Source organism: Alligator mississippiensis, chromosome 12 (assembly GCF_030867095.1).
Source record: "Alligator mississippiensis isolate rAllMis1 chromosome 12, rAllMis1, whole genome shotgun sequence".
NCBI classification, from domain to species: domain Eukaryota; kingdom Metazoa; phylum Chordata; order Crocodylia; family Alligatoridae; genus Alligator; species Alligator mississippiensis.
Genome location: NC_081835.1, coordinates 37,271,416 through 37,289,314, shown reverse-complemented (window position 1 = coordinate 37,289,314; position 17,899 = coordinate 37,271,416). Strand labels below are relative to the sequence as shown.

The window sequence follows — 17,899 nt, the reverse complement described above, 5'->3', positions numbered from 1 at the left end:
CGCACTGCACTGGACTGGCCTGTGGCTCAGTTACTGCCGCCTCTGGGATGCCCAGTGTAGGGAAGAGGATACAAATAACTAATAACAAATGCTGAATTAGTCTTGTGACTCTGCCTGTGATCTTGCATTGCTAAGTGTCCAAACATTGCAAAAGCCAACTGAACTAGCTCAAGATGGATACAGACAGGTAAGACAGATATCCTTGTGGTTAAAATTCCCTATTTCATTAGGGAACAGTACAAAGAGGAACTCTGGACCACAGGATAACCTATGGGTGACCCCCAGCTGAGAGAGTGCCTATGCAACAGCAGAACAAAGTCTATATCAGGGGTCAGCAACCCCCGGCACATGTGCCAAGCATGGCACGCAAAGCCAATTTGCTTGGCACGCCACGGCCAGCCATGGTTCTGGGTAGCTGCTGCCAGCGATGAAGCCTGGGCTGCTCCCAGCGGGGCTTGCAGTGTCCCAGCTGCCTGCTGGGAGTAGCCCAGGCTCCCGACTGGCAGCAGCTACCCAGAGCTGGGGCCAGCTGTAGCCAGGAAGCTGCAAACAGCTGTGCTGGGCTCCGGAGCCCAGGCATCAGCACCGTACCAGCGCGTGCACGCATGCCTTGGAGCGGGCAGTGGGGGAGGGGCCTGAGGCAGCGCAACCCCGATCTCTCCCCCACAGAGCTGGCGACTGGGCTCCAGAGTCACCGCAGCATGGACCTGATGCCAGAGCTGTGGATCCCAGTGCAGCTGTTTGCAGCCTGCCCACTGCTTCCTGCAGCTGCCCAGAGCCCAGGCTGGCTACAAACAACTGCGCCGGGCTCCGGAGCCCAGTCACCAGCTCTGTGCTGGGAACGGGGGAAGAGATCGTGGCTGTGCTGCCTCAGGCCCCTCCCCCACTGCCCGCTCCGAGGTGCGCGTGCACGCACCAGTACAGAGCTGATGCCTGAGCTCCGGAGCCTGGCACAGCTGTTTGCAGCCTCCTGGCTGCAGCCGGCCCTGGCTCTGGGTAGCTGCTGCCAGCCAGGAGCCCAGGCTGCTCCCAGAAGGCAGCCAGGATGCTGCAAGCCCTGCTGGGAGCAGCCCAGGCTCCAGCAGCTACCCAGGGCTCCCATGAACATCCCACCATATCCTCAAACCCTCCCCCACAACCACACTCTCCCCAACACAAATCACACACCCCATAAACACTGCACCCCTCCCACACCCACACACCTCCATGTCTCTGGGGGGAGCCCCACTCACTGCTTCATGCGCACACATACACACACCCCCCAGCCACCCTCCCCCTCCACACATTCCACAGCCTCCACAAACCTCATACCCACCCACCCACCCACCCATACTCTTCCACACACCCCAAAATATACAAGAGTAAGACTTCACTTGAGCTATTATGGGATCACTTCTATATATACACACACAGCGCAAACATACACAAAGCAGGACAAAAATATTTTTTTAAACAAAAATTAAAATAAGTTATTATGGATCTTTGATTTTTAGTATATAATTTGGGGTTTTTTTCTGGTTCCAAGATGGCAAACCCTTTTCCGAAAAGAAGTACTTCCAGGGGCAAGGGGAGGGAATTCTCGTACCAAAGGTCAGAGGTCAGTGCTGGGACTTCTAGTCCCAAGATGGCGACCAAGGGGCGGGGACACCCTTGCAGCCCTCAACAGCTCACCAAAACTTGTTAAGTGCCACCCCCCGGCTGAGATAATTGGCTGTCCCTGGGATAGACTCAGACAAACTTTCAAATGCAGCACATTCTTATTCGGGTCATTTTATCCCCCTTCTCCCCCAATGCTAGCTTTTGTATAGGGGTTTCTCATGATTACTTTCCGTATTAAAACTTTACAAATGAATGCTGCAAGACAGAGCTAATCCAGCTACCTGGATCACTGATGAGTAGTATCAGAAGACCGAGTCCCTGTTAATACTACAGTTTGGGGGGAGAGAGGGGGGAGGGTTGTGTGTTTAATAACTGGAGTGAGATTTCTTTGTAACATCCTTAATCCTGCCTAGCATATATAAACATGCTTCATTAACTGAATTACTTTTAAGAATTTCTCTCACCTGAGTGAGAACAGAGTTGGGCAGCCAGCCTTGGGTGATGAACAAGTACAGCCAACAGCCGAATAGTTAAATAGACAGTAGGTAGAGGGGTCTCGGCACACATGCAGTGAAGCAGCGTCTGGCTATTCAGTAAGTGGTGAAAGCTTTTAGAAGGAAAACCAGAGTTAAAAATTGAAAGTGTGATGACTTTTGGAAATAAGTCACCATTTTATTCACTATGATTTCATTTTAAAAGCTATCATTAGAATTGGACAGAACATCTTTCTTACATGCTATAAATTTTTCCTAACCAGGTCATAATAGGTCTAAACAATTCTCTCATGCAGAAAAAGAAATAAATTGTTTGTCACAAAGAAAAAAAAAGTACATTCAAAAGTAAATATCCTGTGAACTACACTCAAATTCAAAGAGCCTTTAAAATCAGTGGTTTTCAACCTTTTAAGGCTCAAGGCACCCCTTGTTAGACTCAAGGCACTCCTCAGAGAATACCAGATATTCGTTTTCAGGGCGTTTTTTTTGGACTACAGAAAAATGAGAGTAATCTTTCTTTTGCAAACAACTCAAAAAACCACAACAGGTCAGAATGGCTGCTTACAGACATGGGAGGGGACAGGGGGAAGAACCCCAGCACTTTACTTTCAGCTTGACCCACTCTCACACCAAGTGCAGCGCATGCCCAGAAAAGGCATTGCTTTAGTTTGAGCTGGCTCCTCAATGTCTGTATAGATCTTGTGCTTCAGCAGGGCTTTTTGATGTCTTTACCTAACAGCCAATTCAATTTGCTTTAGATGCTGGGGAGCCGGGTCAAACAAACAGTGCATGCCCAGAATAAGCATCATGTTAGTTTTGCTGTTTTTTATTTGCATCTGTCAGCACTCAATGTTTCAGTTCTTATTCGAAATCACTGGGTTGATCTCGTGAACCATGTTTGCACATCTAACAGTGCTAATTAGTGTGGGACCCTATGGCACCCTTGAAAGGCACCCCAGCATGCTTTGGCACCCTGGTTGAGAATCACTGCTCTAAAGGATTCTACAGCTGTGTGTGCAATCATTTGCCATGTGGATATCTTTCAGATGTCCATTAGGCTTGTGAACTCAACAGCATTTTGTTTACCCTGTCAAGCAGCATGGTGTCTACATTCTTGGTCACCCAATAACCATAAGACTGCACATTTTAGGGGCAATCTAAACAAAATATGCAAGAGCCTGAAAAAAAAGTTACTCATTGCCCAGTAGTAAATGGGAAAATTCCTACTGTATGGACAGCAACAGAAGCTTAGCAGAATCAAGTCAGTTTTACTGAAGCTAGGCAATTATACCATTTATGAACAGCCAAGTCACTGGTATGAACAACAAGGGGAAAAAAAATCTCTTATGTTTTCAGTTATGCATTACAAACTTGTTTGTGAACTAAGTTTTTGAAGAGAATAATGGTACTTGTTTGGTAACAGCAAGCATGACATTCATTTGAGGCATTACTGTCTTACCTTATTAGCAACTCAATTGTTGAATTTTCAGCTAGTTTCACCAAAACCTTAAGGCTTTGATCCATAATCCTCTCAGCACAGGAGCCTGTTGTTGTAGATGAAAAAGCTAAAACCTGAAGCAGCTTTTTAAATAAAGCATGTTGGAATTGATTCTTATTAGCAGCATCTTGTAAATCTCCAGTTAACTTTTGTGCCTTTCTTTCCACTTCAGGCGATAGCAATGTAGATACAACATCCCAGCTATAGAATACCAAGTAATAAAGAATGCCTAAAGATGTAATTGTAATCTCTTCCAGAGTAGATCTAAAGTCCTCTGTACTTGATACTATGCTTGTGTTAGTTCTGGAAGAACAAATTGGTTGGTTTCTACAAGGACTGTTTCCCGTTTTGTCTACCACTTGTACAGCCTGACAGTACGCACCAACATAATGTTCCACTAAGGGCAGAAGATGCACCGCTCCTGGGATTTTAATACATTTGAGATAGAACACTCCTTTCTCACTTTCTGCCAGATTTCCTTCAGAAGATCCTTCATCCATAGCCATCAAATTCAGACCTGTTGTTGCAAGTTTCTGGGCTTCTCTTAGAACAGAGAGAGAAAGAGTTTCTTCTTCAGAATAAGCTGTGCTGGCACCAGAAATTCCTGTAGATCCTCTAGTTGGAAAGTAAAAAACAAAATAAAGAAAAAAAACCCACACACACCACACTTCAAGTACACGAAGATAGCAAAGTTAATATGGGTGTATGTATGTGTATACACACACATGCATACACACACACCAAAAAACCCTATATACAGATCATGAAACCATATCTATCTATCTAACTATATACTAGGTTTCATGATCTATATATAGGTTTCTTGTGTGTGCGTGTATGTGCGCATACACACATATACATATACACACTAGCAAGTTGGCAGCCAAATATCACAGGGAGGGCAGGCAGAGATAGAGGTCTGTATCACCTGCCCCCTGCTCTGGGTCGGGATCTGGCTCTTGCCCTCTGCCACCTCAAGTCTGGATCCACTCCCTCCCTTCCCACACCTGCCACTTCAGGCCTAGGCTCATTTCCCCCCCTCGCTGCTTTGGGTGCAGGCCCTCCGCCCCGCCGTTCAACTCCACACCACCAGCACCACGTCCCAGAAGCAGGGGGGCAAGGAGGGGAGTTTGCACGTGGTGACGGTGGGCAGCGGTTGGCAGGTGGCTGGGGCCAGCGGGCAGCCACGGCGCAGCGGCGGGCAGCCACACACTGCCACCTGTAGCACCCCTCTCCCCTTCCTGCCCCCCTCCCTCCCATCTTTCCCACTACCTCCCCCTCCCTGCCAAGACAACCAATCAGAGTGCAAATAAAATGTTACGAACAGACATAGGCTTTTATATTAGAATATTATAAAATATTATAATGAAATAATATAATAATATATATTATAATACACACACCAATTTATTTTGGCATTTGATTTTTTTTTTTTTTTTTAAATCATGGGAAATCAGAGCTCTCCCTGCCCCCTTTGCTCACCAGGACACAGGTCCAGCTGCGGCTATCCCCACACTGCTGCGTGGTGATAAGCAGCCTTGATATGCCAGTGCCCTGCCCATGCTGCTGCCCCTCACTCCAGACCTATACCCTCCCCCCCACTCTCCCTCCCCCATCCCTGCCAGTGCCCCTCACTTCCAACCCACAGGCCCCTGGGCCCTGCCATGTCCCATGTTTCTTCCCTTTAAAGGAGGAAAATGCATGTTTTTCTGTGGCAAATGGAAAACCGGATCCCTGCTCATTATGGTATTAATATTTTAGAAAATAGAGCATCTATGAAGTAACAACAGTGCAGAGAAGCCTCTTTGATACTATGTTTTCAATTTATAAGAATACAGATTAGATGGATAATTAAACATATATTCTGAGAGTGACTCAATTTAAAGATTTAATGCAAATTCAGATAAAATTAAAGGTGAGGACAACATTTATGAGGTAGCCAAATCCTTAAATACTATGGGGCAATAGCATGAGTTTGGCAATACCCTGTCAACAAAAAAAACTGCTCTTCAATCCTCTGCTTGGTTTTTGAGTAAAACTAGTTGTTTTACTAATAAGGTTTTCTTTATCTGGAACAGGACTGTCACTGACAGCCTGCATGTGGTCCCCAGATTCCCAACCTGGTCACTACTTGCTCTAACATTCTTCTGCTGCTGCCACCAGAGCCTCAGGGCTCCCCCTCCTCCTCCAGCTTCCACTGACTGCATTCACCCCTGAGGGCAGTGGGGCAGCATGCCCATAGGACTGAAGGGTTTAGGGTGGCAAGGGCACTTGGACAATGCAGTGGGGCTGAGGTGGAAAGGATGGGGTGGTGGACCTGCACAGCACGTGGCAATACCAGAAGGAGGCACTAGCATAGCAGGGGTTGAGGTCTGCATTTGTGGTGCAGTGGGGCTCAAGTGACAAGACATGTGCTCTGCACAGCATACAGCCAGGATACTTACAGCCCCAGTCGCTCAAAAATTGAACAGCCATGAACTAAAGATAGTTGTCAGTGTATACTATCTGGTGTGCATTACCACTTTTAATATAAAATAAATGCTCCTACAGTAGCTACATCTGTATATAAAAAGAAAAGTTTACTTGATTAAGTAGACAAGGTTCTTTGGGTGAATCTGATATCCTTTATTCTCAGTCCTGATCCTCAAAGGAAATTTACAAAACGCTTCCCAGAGACAAGCCTATGAACTCCACTTCATCAACCTCCTGGATACTAAAAATCACGGACTAAATATAGGCATTGGATTTATGACACATTATAACCTGCCTGACATCTGACTCCCCAGGTACTTCTCCACTATTCATCCCACTTCTCCTCCCCCCAACCAGCCTGTATCTCATCCACTGACTCCTCAGTCTACATCTTCACTGACCGCCTGTCTTGTATGCATACCAGCCCAGCTTCTGGCTTCTTTACTTTTCATTCCATCCAGGAAGAGCACACACCAACTGCTGATACTTCCTCAGCCTGATGAAGGGTTTTTGAACCCAAAAGCTTGCTTAAAAATTGTCTGCCAACTATTTAAGTTGGTCTAATAAAAGATATCAGATTTACCCAAAGAACCTTGTCTGCCTATGTCCTTAGACCAACACAGCTACAGCCTACACCCTTGATTAAGTAAGCATTTTTTTTAAATATTACCATCGTTTTATAGTTAAAACAAACAAACAAACAAAAAAACCTTACCTGTTAAGACAGTTAGGCTGTAAAACAGACCCAGGCAGAGCTTCAGCATTCCTGCTAAGAAGATGACAAAGTCCAAGTAATGACCCAGGGACAACAGGCTGTTTCATCAGTGCATTTAGTAAGAAGGAACCTGAAACAGTACACATTGCCTTTGGAGACACTTTTCCATAAACCGTAACAAAACTGAAGCCTTTCACAAAAAGAAATGCATAATCCAGGACATTGTACCACAATCATTTATAACTTATAAAAATATATATATTTTTGATGTATCCATGAAATGGAAACAACACACCATAAATTGCGAGCAATTGGTTTCCACCAGTGTGAATTTAAGATTTTATTTCAACAAGAAAATATTTCCAGAGTTTCCTCATTACAGTATTAATGAAGTAACGTATACAAAAGATGTAAGTAATGCATTTGTTCTCAGTATTCAGTGACTATAATACTAGTAAATAGTAGTGCCTCATAAGAAAGCAATTAACTTAGGGTAGGCTTCTTATGGTAGAGAAAAATGTATTATCTGAAGTGCTTCAAAATGCAGTTGCACTTTGAAGTTCTTAAAAAAATAGAGCACTTCAGCCAGAGGACAACCAAGCAACCCCTAGAGTGCTTCAAAAAAAGAATCACCAGCTACATGCAGCAAGGTGCTCTCCAACCAAGAGCAGGAAAGTGAAGCTGACTTTCAATAAGTGCCAATAACTGCTCTGCCTCCAGTCTCCTGGTTTCTCCCAACCAAGACCAGCCCCTCACTGCTCCCAGTTCCAGGGGAGGTGGTGGGGTGCTCCAGGAGTTGCAGAACGCTCACTGACAGATCAGCTGCACTGCAGATAGTGGTTGGTGAGTGGAGCCAACTATCAGCACATGTTCTGCATCCCCTAGTCTCCCACGGACTTCTGCATTTCCCACTGGGGAATGCTGTGGGCAGGGGAAGGTAGAGTTGACTATAAAGAAGTGCTCTCCCATATACTCCATTTATGCTGTCCTGGAGTATCCCTCTGCTCGAACCGGGAGAGGTGTAGAGCGAAGTGAGGCTCCCAGTTCTAGTACAGGGGCTCTTTGCAAGAACAGAGACGGAGCATAGAGGACAGCAGTCACCTGACAGTGCCCAACTTTTCACCGCCCAGTGTGTATGTTGGAAGGGGAGGGGAGAAGGGGGGAGCAAAAAAAGGGAGCAGAACCCTATGGAATACTGGAGTACCAAACCCCTCATCATGCTTTGTAGATCATCCACATGTAACAAGAAACATTTAAAAATAGTAGTTGCTTCCTACAGGGTTATTTTTTGGAGTGCTTCAAAGGATTGCGTAGATCTGTCTCTCACCGTCTGAAACATTTCAGAGGCATCCAAGAAGCCTCCAATGTTATATCTGTCCAGGACCCTAGAGTCAGTTGTTGGAAATGCCCCTTTACTCCCTTGGTAAATAACTTACAGAAAAAAAAAAGACACCCTTACACTGTTCTTCCCTGCCTTCTACATTGATTTAACATGGGGGTGGTGGGGAAGCTCTTCATCTCAGATTCAAGTAGAAATGGGGGGGTGGAGGGGCACGGAAGAGGAGAAGGGGGCAGGTGGCTGCAGCATCTCCTCAGACTCCAGCTTGGAGATGGAGCTGCAAACACTGCTTCCCCCCACCCATCCTCCCCACACTGTCTCTCTTCATCACAGCCTCTAGCCTGCACTGCCCTGCTGCCCACACCACTGCTTACTATCTGGCTCAAAGTACATGGACATACCAGCCCCTGCCCAGCCACATAGCCATAGCAGCAGTTCTGGTCCTGGCTCTGGCTTGGGATTGTAGCTGGGTGGGAGCTGCTACACAACCACTGTTACATAGCTGACAGGTAGAGATCCTACATTGGCCGACAGAGCTACACAGCCCTTTCGAAGCAACTAGTAACAGCATGCAGGAGCCCGGGGAGGGGCTGAGATTGGGACCAACAGGGTCTAAGAGCCCAAGGGCTAATCCCCTAGTGGAACAAACTCACAAAGCCAACAAGGCAAGCCCAAGTTGTGTCTATCATTTGGACTGGTGATCCTAAAAGAGGCAATGCTTTGGAGCAGGGACCCAGCATCTTAAAGGGGCAATACCGGAAGAAAGAAGAAGAACCAAAGAGACCACCTTGAAAGAGAAACTGTCAACATCTGCAACAGCATACCTCTTCACAAGAGGCATGGGCAGGGTGTAGAGGAGAAAGAGCCATGCACAGACATCCAACAGGACTCTCCTTAACCCTTGTGATAAGCTACCTCAGAGACAAGGTACATTCCCATTCACCCCATTCTATCAGTAAAGGTGTTGCTGGCGAATCCAGGGGTGACTGGAACAGGAGCGTGGGGCCACTGGTTAGCACCTCTGCCACCAGAGGGCCCTAGCCCTCACTCCACTACAGCCTTGTTTCTGATTTTAGAGGATAAAGTTACCTTGAGTGCTTCGTCTTTGAACAGAAGTATATGAAATGTTTTTTTCTGTCGCTTCTTGTTTCATCAGTGCAGTTTCGAGACAAGGTATCTTATTCTCTGAAATGAGAAGGTATGGAAGTTCAAGTGGTAAAACACATTTTCATTATATATTTGCAACCATATTTGAGTTACATTTATATTCAGTCAGCTATTGGCTGTGATATCGAGAGTACACATCTAGACAAGACAGGATAGTATTGTTCTTAATTGAGGTTTATGCAACAAAGGAGGAATGAAAGCTGCTGTGGCAGCCTTTATTCCTCCCTCTGCAAACTCTGCATTAGAAAATTAGAGTTGACAGAATAAGTTTGTCTCTACTCCAAAGTCCAAGTATATAATGTTCAGTACCACTTCTGTAGAAAACATTTTTAGGCAATGAGCTTTGGTAGTCAAAGCGAGAATATAAATGAACTCATTTACCCAAATCTGAGATGACTTTGAATTTAAGATGGCCTCCCCAATAATTAGATTCTATTATAAATGTGTTACAAATTTCCAGACATAGAATCTAATTAGTGGAAGGCCGCCTTAAATTCATTTTATTTTTTTCCTTCCTATGTAAGTTTAATTGTTTTAGTTTTGGGTACATGGAATTATTGCACCCCCCGTGGCAGTTTACTGCCATGTCAGCAGCCTTCTCAGCAAAAAGGGGAAATTGTAGTCAATTATGTCTTTGAACCCAATCCAGAGTGTCACCCTTCTCACGTAAAGAGTCTAAAGACATGAACACATAAAAGAAGTTATCGTCAGGCAAGCTATGGTATGACTCAACAGAAAATTAGCTTCTCCATAGTAACTTCCTGCATGCATATTCCTACTCACTGTAAATCCAAAATAGTTTATCCAATTATCACGGTAGAATAACTTCTCTCACATGTACTGAAAGGCAGAACAACACACATGGGAAGTTACAACTGAGTAACTAACTGGCTGAAAGCAAAACTTCTCCTTTCTTTATTGTGAGTTTGTGTGTTGGTTCCGAAAGTGAAGTAAATAGAATTATTCATGAAAGAGATCTTTTATGACCCACCAACTGAAATAACAGTTGTGATTAGTATTTTTTAGTGCATGGGAGACGTACCTGTAAATCTTCCAAATCCTTTGTTATATGGAAAAAAAAATCATCATTTTTTGGAAGGGTAGGAATAATCTAGTTAGTAAGTCCAATAAAAGGGATTTTTAATTAATGTATTTAAGGTATGTTATTTAACAGAAGTATATTATTTTTTATTCATTAATGAGAAACAAAAAGGTTTTTGTTTAAACAGGTAAAAGCTTTAAAGAACTAACCGTCATTACCCAACATATTAAGATCTATACTATTTACCCAAAAGAGAAGTTTGTAAGACCAACAGAAGTTGCCCTCAATCAAATATGAAATGTACACATCTCTAATAAGGGGGGGGGGGGGGTGTTGATATTCAAATTTCAGTCATAAATTAATACCAGTTTCTGCAGATCGGAAGAGAATTTGTATGGATTGACAAAAATATAAATTGAAGACAACAGAAGGTGCTAGAAAGTATAGATGCACATTACAAGACACAGCAGTCATAAAAACATGACATTTTAGGTCTAGCTAAAATCTGTAGATGCTTTAAGAAGTTGACTCACCCTCCTTCCTCAAAACGGTTTGAGCAAGTGAGTTTACTGTAGAACAGGATGGTTTACTGGACATCTCAGCACTGAAAGACTCCTTTGTAGGAAAAGACCTTTTTCCAGACTGAGGAGAACCTCCTTCCGATTTCACTATCCTTGAAGGACTCTTTCTAGGGCTAAAATAATAAATCAAACACTTGTATGAAGTATTTGAAATACTGCAAGACATGACTTTTCCAACTGCATTTACAGTGTTGTTAGCATATTCCAGTTACCTTGAAAACACCTGTGGCATTTTGACCCCACATAAAGCACAAGTCCTGGCCAAACAATTAAGAGTAATTTAAGGGAAGGTCAGCTCTTGGAAGAATGGAAGGTTAGCTCTCTCCAGAATGTTTCTTAGAAGATCTTGTCAACTATCCTCTAACAAACTTCCTGTTATGGATCTTACTATCACCTATTGAGGCTACACAACCTACCTCGTATATCCAATATTAATGTTTGAGCTGCTCAATAGGTGATAGTAAGAGCCTACACAGCACCAACCTGGTATTCGCAATCAACCAGTCAATCCTGAAGCCTCTTTAGGTTGATCCTGGGCTGGGGGTGGGGCAGCTGGGCATGCATGCACACACCCGCCACCCCCAGCAGGTCAATCAGTAGGGGAGGGAAGGGGCAGGGGCCAGACTGAGGCCCCCATGGTGAGGGACTGACCTGCAACTCAACCAGGAGCAGAGGAAGGCAAGTAGGGCCCCAGCCCCATTGGGGGGGGGAGAAAAGACACAACCACGACGACAGTGGCCCCTGAGGCCTCTGCCGGACTGCACGCAGTGGAAGGAGCTGCCCCTGGAACCCCAGGACAACCAGGGGTGCAGAAGAGTTGAACGGCCCCTCGGGTGCATGACCTGGGATACAATCTTGGCTGCATGCCTGACCCTTCTCCCCTGCAGCAGCCACCCAGAGCCGTCAACCAGCTTCCCTGTGGCCATACCCACACCCCTGCCACCTACTGTTATATACTGTTATTTCTACATTTTCTTTCAGCTGAGTCTTGCCCCCTTACCTGCCCGGTGGCAGGACGCATATCCCAGCAGGGGGCACAGGAGGGCACAGTAGATCCTGGGGTGCCCTTTACTCCCAAAAAGTGATCTTCACCATAAAAGGTTGAAGACCACTGTGCTAGATATACTCCTAGAGGGGAAAACAGCTGGATCCTAAGCCAGCATTTTTCATCTCCATTTGGGAGGGGTGTAGGAAGCAGCAGAGACACTCATTCAAAATAGACTGGGGAAAGACAGAATCTTGGGCCTATTTCTATTAATATGGGAGGCTTCTTTTCTCTCCCCAAATAATTCCTCTTTTAGGTAATGAGGGATAAGTAGTGATGGCTAGAAAATGGTATTTAAAAGGTTTGCTTTTGGGAATTGGCTTGTAGGTAAAGTAGATATACATCAGAATAATGCAATGCCAAGGTTAATTGATTTCTAAAAGCCTGTGTGTGACAAAGTTCCTTCAAGGCCCACTGTTTGACAGGCAAGCAGCAAGCAGACACAGAGGTTGGGAAACTGAATACATGTACCACACTGTTCCATAACATCAGGTAAGGGACTCTGACGCATTGGCCTGGTCACTGTTTTTGTCATTGTGGCCTAACTGCAGAGCCCTTGAAATTTCTGGTTTTGGTAAATAAATTAAATTAGAAGGAGGCCAGTAAGAGCCCAAATTAGGATGTGTACATGTGATGGGTTTGTGAAACAAAGGAATATGCTGACAGGACAGAACATGGATAGTATGACAACCACAGGGAAACCAATCAACAATGTCCAAAGGCGAAGAGTCATCAGGAGAAAAGAAAGAATACAAAAGTAGGGATTTCAGAGCAGCAAAGGGTCCCCAAGAAGGGAACCCAAGGCCACCATGGACAGAGAGCATACCACCAGTCTCATCCACCCCACTACAGAGGGCTGGGCCTGGGCCTTTGGCCTCCAGGCTGCTGGCATCTGACATTCAGGAGAGAACCTCAGAGTGAAGCTCGTGTACTGGCCAGATGTAACTTGACTCTGTGAACTGTGGGACTGGTAGATACAGAATTGTTTGCATTATCCTTATTTGCTATCACTGTGTATGAATAAAAATTCACCTATTATTGAATGGAGAGGTCATGATCAGTCTGAGGGTTTTGGGTCCGCCCGGAACAAGGTTTCTGGGTCATAAATCCAGTGCCAACAATTGGTGACTGTAACAGGGAACCCTAGCCCTGTTATCAGAAAGCAGAGTGGCCCCGTTAGATCCAGAACCTTCCAGGCACAGCCATCCAGTTGAGCAGGGGTTAAGGATCAAGCCCTGCCAGCTAGACAGGTGACAGGAAGGGAAAGGCCAGAACCACATAAACCTCAAGCGGAAAAGGCCAGGGGAGCAGTGCAGAGGGAAACTCCCAATGACTACGGAGCAGCTGTGGCAGCCTCCTTGGGAAGAATGCACCACACTGAGAGACAGAAGCACAATCACATGTAAGCAGGCAGTTTGCTTTTCCTACTTTTATTTTCATTATATAGCCATAGGGTACTAGGGTTTATGTTTAATGTTAAAGCCGGTGGTTTGTGGCTGAGTCTGTAGGGGAGGAGGCAACCTCATTAGCGTCGAGGAGCGCCGTGAAAGAGGGCTCAAGAAGCCCTGCTGCACTAGGGCCACGAGCCCAGAGTCACTTGAAGGGAAGATAGGAGCCTTGAAGTCGGGTCCCAGTGGGTGGACTTAGGCAAAAGGCCTTAACTACAGGAGGGACAAAGCCAGAGGGGGCTGAGGCCCCAACAGCCTGGTGCCACAGGGGCGCAGTGTAGAAGGGCCAGTAGGCCTGGTGTCGTGGAGGGTATGAAACAGAGAGCCATGAGCCCGAGCAGCTTAGAGACCTAGAGCCTCGGAATCAAGCCCTGCTTAGTGGGCTTTGACTGACAGGCCTAGCTAGAGAGAGAGGGGTAAGCCCACAGCAGCTGAGACCCCAACATAAAGAGAAAATTATAAAACATGCGAGGCATGGGGCACATCAAGGAGAGGTAGGATTGCGTATTTTGCCCTTAAGGCAACAGCTCATTATCCTACAGGTGGTGAGCCTAGAGACTTTCTGGGAACCTGTGGGTCAGCCTCCCTCGTTTTAAGAGCTGAGTAACATCAAGTCGTGGCAGGAGAGTAAAGCGGGGGTGGGAAGCTGATCCCCAGGGGACAAAAATATAGTAAGACTTGATGGGTGCCCACTCACTGGCCTACAAAAAAAATGCTGCCAAAGACAGTACCCTGTCATAGCGATTCTGCTGGAATGGGGAAGATGACGGACTCAGGGACTAGGACCCAGTCCAGTGCCAACAATTGGTGACTGGGATCCTGAGACCAGGACTTGGCAGTAACCTGACCAATCACAGAATTTGTTGATTCAGAGTGAACCTCTGTAAAGGGGTCAGCCCAGACTTGTAGTAAGGTAACTCTGTGGAACTATGGGTGGAGACCTGTTTGTAAAGTGAAACTATATGGTAGTTCCAACCAGGGTTGTAAGCTAAGTAACCACGTTTGTGTCAGAGTCTTTTATAGATAGATTCATAGTTTGGGGGGGGGGGGGGGGGTGTCAGGCTAGATGATCTGTTGAGGTCCCTCCTGACCCTAGCTACTATGAAACTAGATGCTGGGGTTGGAAGGGACCTCAACAGATCATTGAGTCTGACCCCCTGCTTAGGCAGGAAAGAGTGCTGGGGTCAGATGACCCCAGCCAGATGCCTATCCAGCCTTCTCTTAAAGACCCCCAAGGTAGGGAAGAACACCACCTCCCTGGGAAGCCCATTCCAAATTTTGGCCACCCTCACCGTGAAGTTTTTTCCTGATGTCTAGCCTTAATCTGCTCTGTCAGTTCATGACCATTGTTCCTTGTTACCCCAAGAGGCACCCTGATGAAAAGAGCAGCTTCTATACCTTGCTGCGCCCCCCCTAATGAATTTGTAGGCAGCCACAAGATCACCTCTCAGCCTTCTCTTACAGAGGCTGAAGAGGTCCAGGTCCCTTAGTCTCTCCTCATAGGGCTTGGCCTGTAAACCCCTAATCATACAAGTGGCCCTCCTCTTCTAGACCCTCTCGAGGCTATCCACATCCTTCTTAAAGTACAGCACCCAAAACTGGACACAGTACTCCAACTGCAGTCTGAACAATGCCACAGAGGGAAGTATCACCTCCTTGGTTCTATTTGTCATGCATCTGCTGATGGAGTGGATAGGTTTGTTTTAAGGAGGAGGTTGGTTTGTTGCACTGCTGACCAAGGGGATAGTTGTTTGTCCAGATCAGGCAAAGTAGTGTCCAAGGGTACAGGTGTGCTGGAGGCAGAAGCAGCAACTTCAAGGAAGACAGGGCTGTAACTTGATCTCAGTGTGCCTGAGGTCCGTGGTTTGGACAAAGGTACATGCTGTGTTCTGCTTAAGTTAAGTAAGACTCTCCTACCGCAGGTTTGATAGGAAGCAAGAAGCAGAAAGAATTGGCCTCTGTGCTAGAGACTTTTGCTTCTGATTTGCAGAGTCCTTGGGACACACAGGCATTTGTAGGCAAGGCTGTTCTGCAGGGTTTTGCATGTGTGGCATTGGTTACAGGAGCAGTGATGTTTGCTCTGAAGACTGTCATTGGAAGTTACAGGTATCAAAGTATCACAGTACTTAGGGTCGGAAGGGACCTAAACAGATCATCAGGTCCAACCCCCTGCCCCAGGCAGGAACGGGTGCCAGGGTCATATCACCCCAGCCAAATATCTGTCCAGCCTCCTCTTGAAGACCCACAAGGTAGGAGAAAGTACCACCTCATTTGGGAGCTCATTCCAAAGCCTGGCAGCCATAACTGTAAAGTAATGTCTCCTGATGTCTAGCCTGAACCTTGTCTCTAACAATTTGTGGCCATTATTCCTAGTAACCCCAGGTGGTGCCCGGGGGAACAGAGCCTCCCCCAATTCCCGCTGGTCCCCCCTGGTGAGTTTGTAAACAGCTACCAGATCCCCCCTCAGCCTTCTTTTATGGAGGCTGAATAGGTTCAGGCCCTTTGGCCTCTCTTCGTAGGGCCTGCCCCGCTGCCCCTTGACCATGCGAAGTGCAGCTTATGGCAAGCCAGAATGTTTTCCAGGCAACTCAGCTTCAGGGAGCTTGGACACTGTTTAGGAAGAGTAGGAAGGGTCCAGCACCACCCCAAGACTGGGGATAGGGCATGTGAAACAGATACCTTATGATCTTCTGTGCCCCTGAGAATAGATAGCACCACCAAAATTTGATTTTTGGAGCTGCCTAATCATCCTAGAAGGCTAGGAGGGGGACACAGGTGAGATCAGGCATGTTATTGAACACCTGCTCATTTGCTTTGGTTCATTATGCTGGCATGCATTTGTGTTGCAAGGCAGTAGCATAACATTTGTGCACTGGTGAGGCTGATCCTGCAAGGGAAAGTGTTAACAGCTTGCTAAGACAGGAAGGTATTTATGAAAACTCAAAGTACAGCTGTGTAAACAGAGGCAGTGCTAAGGCACAGGAAAAATTTTCTATGCTTCTATGAAAAAGAAATGGGTCTTATCAGAGGTGTCTGCTTTTATTTATTTTTTCCAGACACATGGTTTTTTAGGACTGGAGGTGTTCCTGAAAGATTGTGTGATGTAAAACCAGACTGCAAGGAGAGCAGCTTTGCTGTCAGAGGGAGTCAGAGCTTTGCTGGATTGGTCTGCAGAAAGAAAGGCCAGAAAGGGCCACTGATTGGAAGCCTGCAGCCCAGGAAGGATATGGTCAAAGCAGTGCTAGAGTTAAAAGGTCTGCCAAAAGAAAGAAAGGCTGAAAGTTAAGGGAGATCTATCAAGTAAATGTTAAGACCCAGAAGAAAGTGTAGGGACTTCAAAGATTTGCTGGACAGAGAGAGTGAAAGATCTATGGCAGGACTTCAGAGAACAGACCCACTGAGTCCAGAGAGGGACTGAGAGTGGGCGAAGAGGAAAGCCCAGCCAAAGTTTATGAGACTATGGAAAGCCAGGAACTCACAGGCTGAGAAGTGTATGAAGCAGAGTCAGTGACCTGCAGCCTAGGAGGTACCAGGAGAGAGTGGGACCAGATGGGTCCAGAGGCTCCAAGTGAAGCGGAGAGAGGGAGATCTGATGAGAGGTCTGACATCCCAAGTGAGGCTAGAGAACCACAGGTCTGCAGCCCAGGAGAGGCAAGTGTTAGCAGGGCCAGATGCCAAGGTCTCACTGGCCCAGGAGCAGGGCTAGGACTCAGAAAGGGATCAACGTCCAGCAGAACATAGCTGGAGACCTAAGGGGTCCAGGAACTCATAGCCCAAAGGGATCTGGAGGAGCCCTGAAAGACCAAGCGGTCTGGCAATCCAGAGGCAGAGCCCTAAATAGGTCAAAAAGTTGAAAGAGACCACTGCTAAGACTGCCAGAGCTAGAAGCCCGAGATCTCAAGTACCCTAAAGAAGGAGCCAGGAACCTGAGAAGTAAGAAACTGTGCCATGAGGGGTACAGATTACTAAGACAGGAGAACCTAAAGATTGGTCCTGGGTAAGACCTGAAAACTCTATCCTGGGATTGATCAATGTGGTGGAACTACTTGTGGCATTTTGTAGAGACCACTCTGCCACATGTTGCCACCCTAGGGAAAGGTGAGTATAGGCCTTGTGAGCCACCCTTTGATGGGGGAAGGCAAGGGGGAGCATACCCTAGCAGCCTGAAGGAAAGATATTGTGGCTGAAAATGACCTCAGATAATGAAGATAAACCAGTTAAAGTATAGTTTATGCTGCTTTCTTGGCTGAACTGGAGCATACAGACCATGTTTTTCAAATGATAAGCAACTCGGATCAAGCTGAAAAGCCAAACACTAAGGCAGGGGTCAGCCGAAGGTGGCACACGGCACGCTCTTGATTGACACACAGCCTCCTTCCCACCCCAAGGGACAGGAAGAGCCATGCCCGGACAGAGCAGCACGTGGCTGCCGGGGGAACAGCTTTGTGCTGCCGCCAACCCCAGCTGGGTAAGAGCCCCCAGCCCCAACCCTGCTCAGT

The 17,899-nt window shown here is 46.5% G+C and overlaps 1 protein-coding gene across 2 annotated transcripts in view; it reads right to left on the bottom strand.

Moving 5' to 3' along the window:
• ATRIP (ATR interacting protein) overlaps positions 1 to 17,899 on the bottom strand; it is a 40,052-nt gene that overhangs the window by 13,403 nt on the left and 8,750 nt on the right. For both annotated transcript variants that reach the window (XM_014595388.3, XM_014595386.3), the window contains exons 5-9: positions 10,860 to 11,020; positions 9,207 to 9,302; positions 6,779 to 6,908; positions 3,553 to 4,206; positions 2,064 to 2,206 (exon numbers count right to left, since the gene is read on the bottom strand). In XM_014595388.3, coding sequence (XP_014450874.1) covers positions 2,064 to 2,206; positions 3,553 to 4,206; positions 6,779 to 6,908; positions 9,207 to 9,302; positions 10,860 to 11,020 — 1,184 coding nt within the window. The remainder of the gene's footprint in view (positions 1 to 2,063; positions 2,207 to 3,552; positions 4,207 to 6,778; positions 6,909 to 9,206; positions 9,303 to 10,859; positions 11,021 to 17,899) is intronic.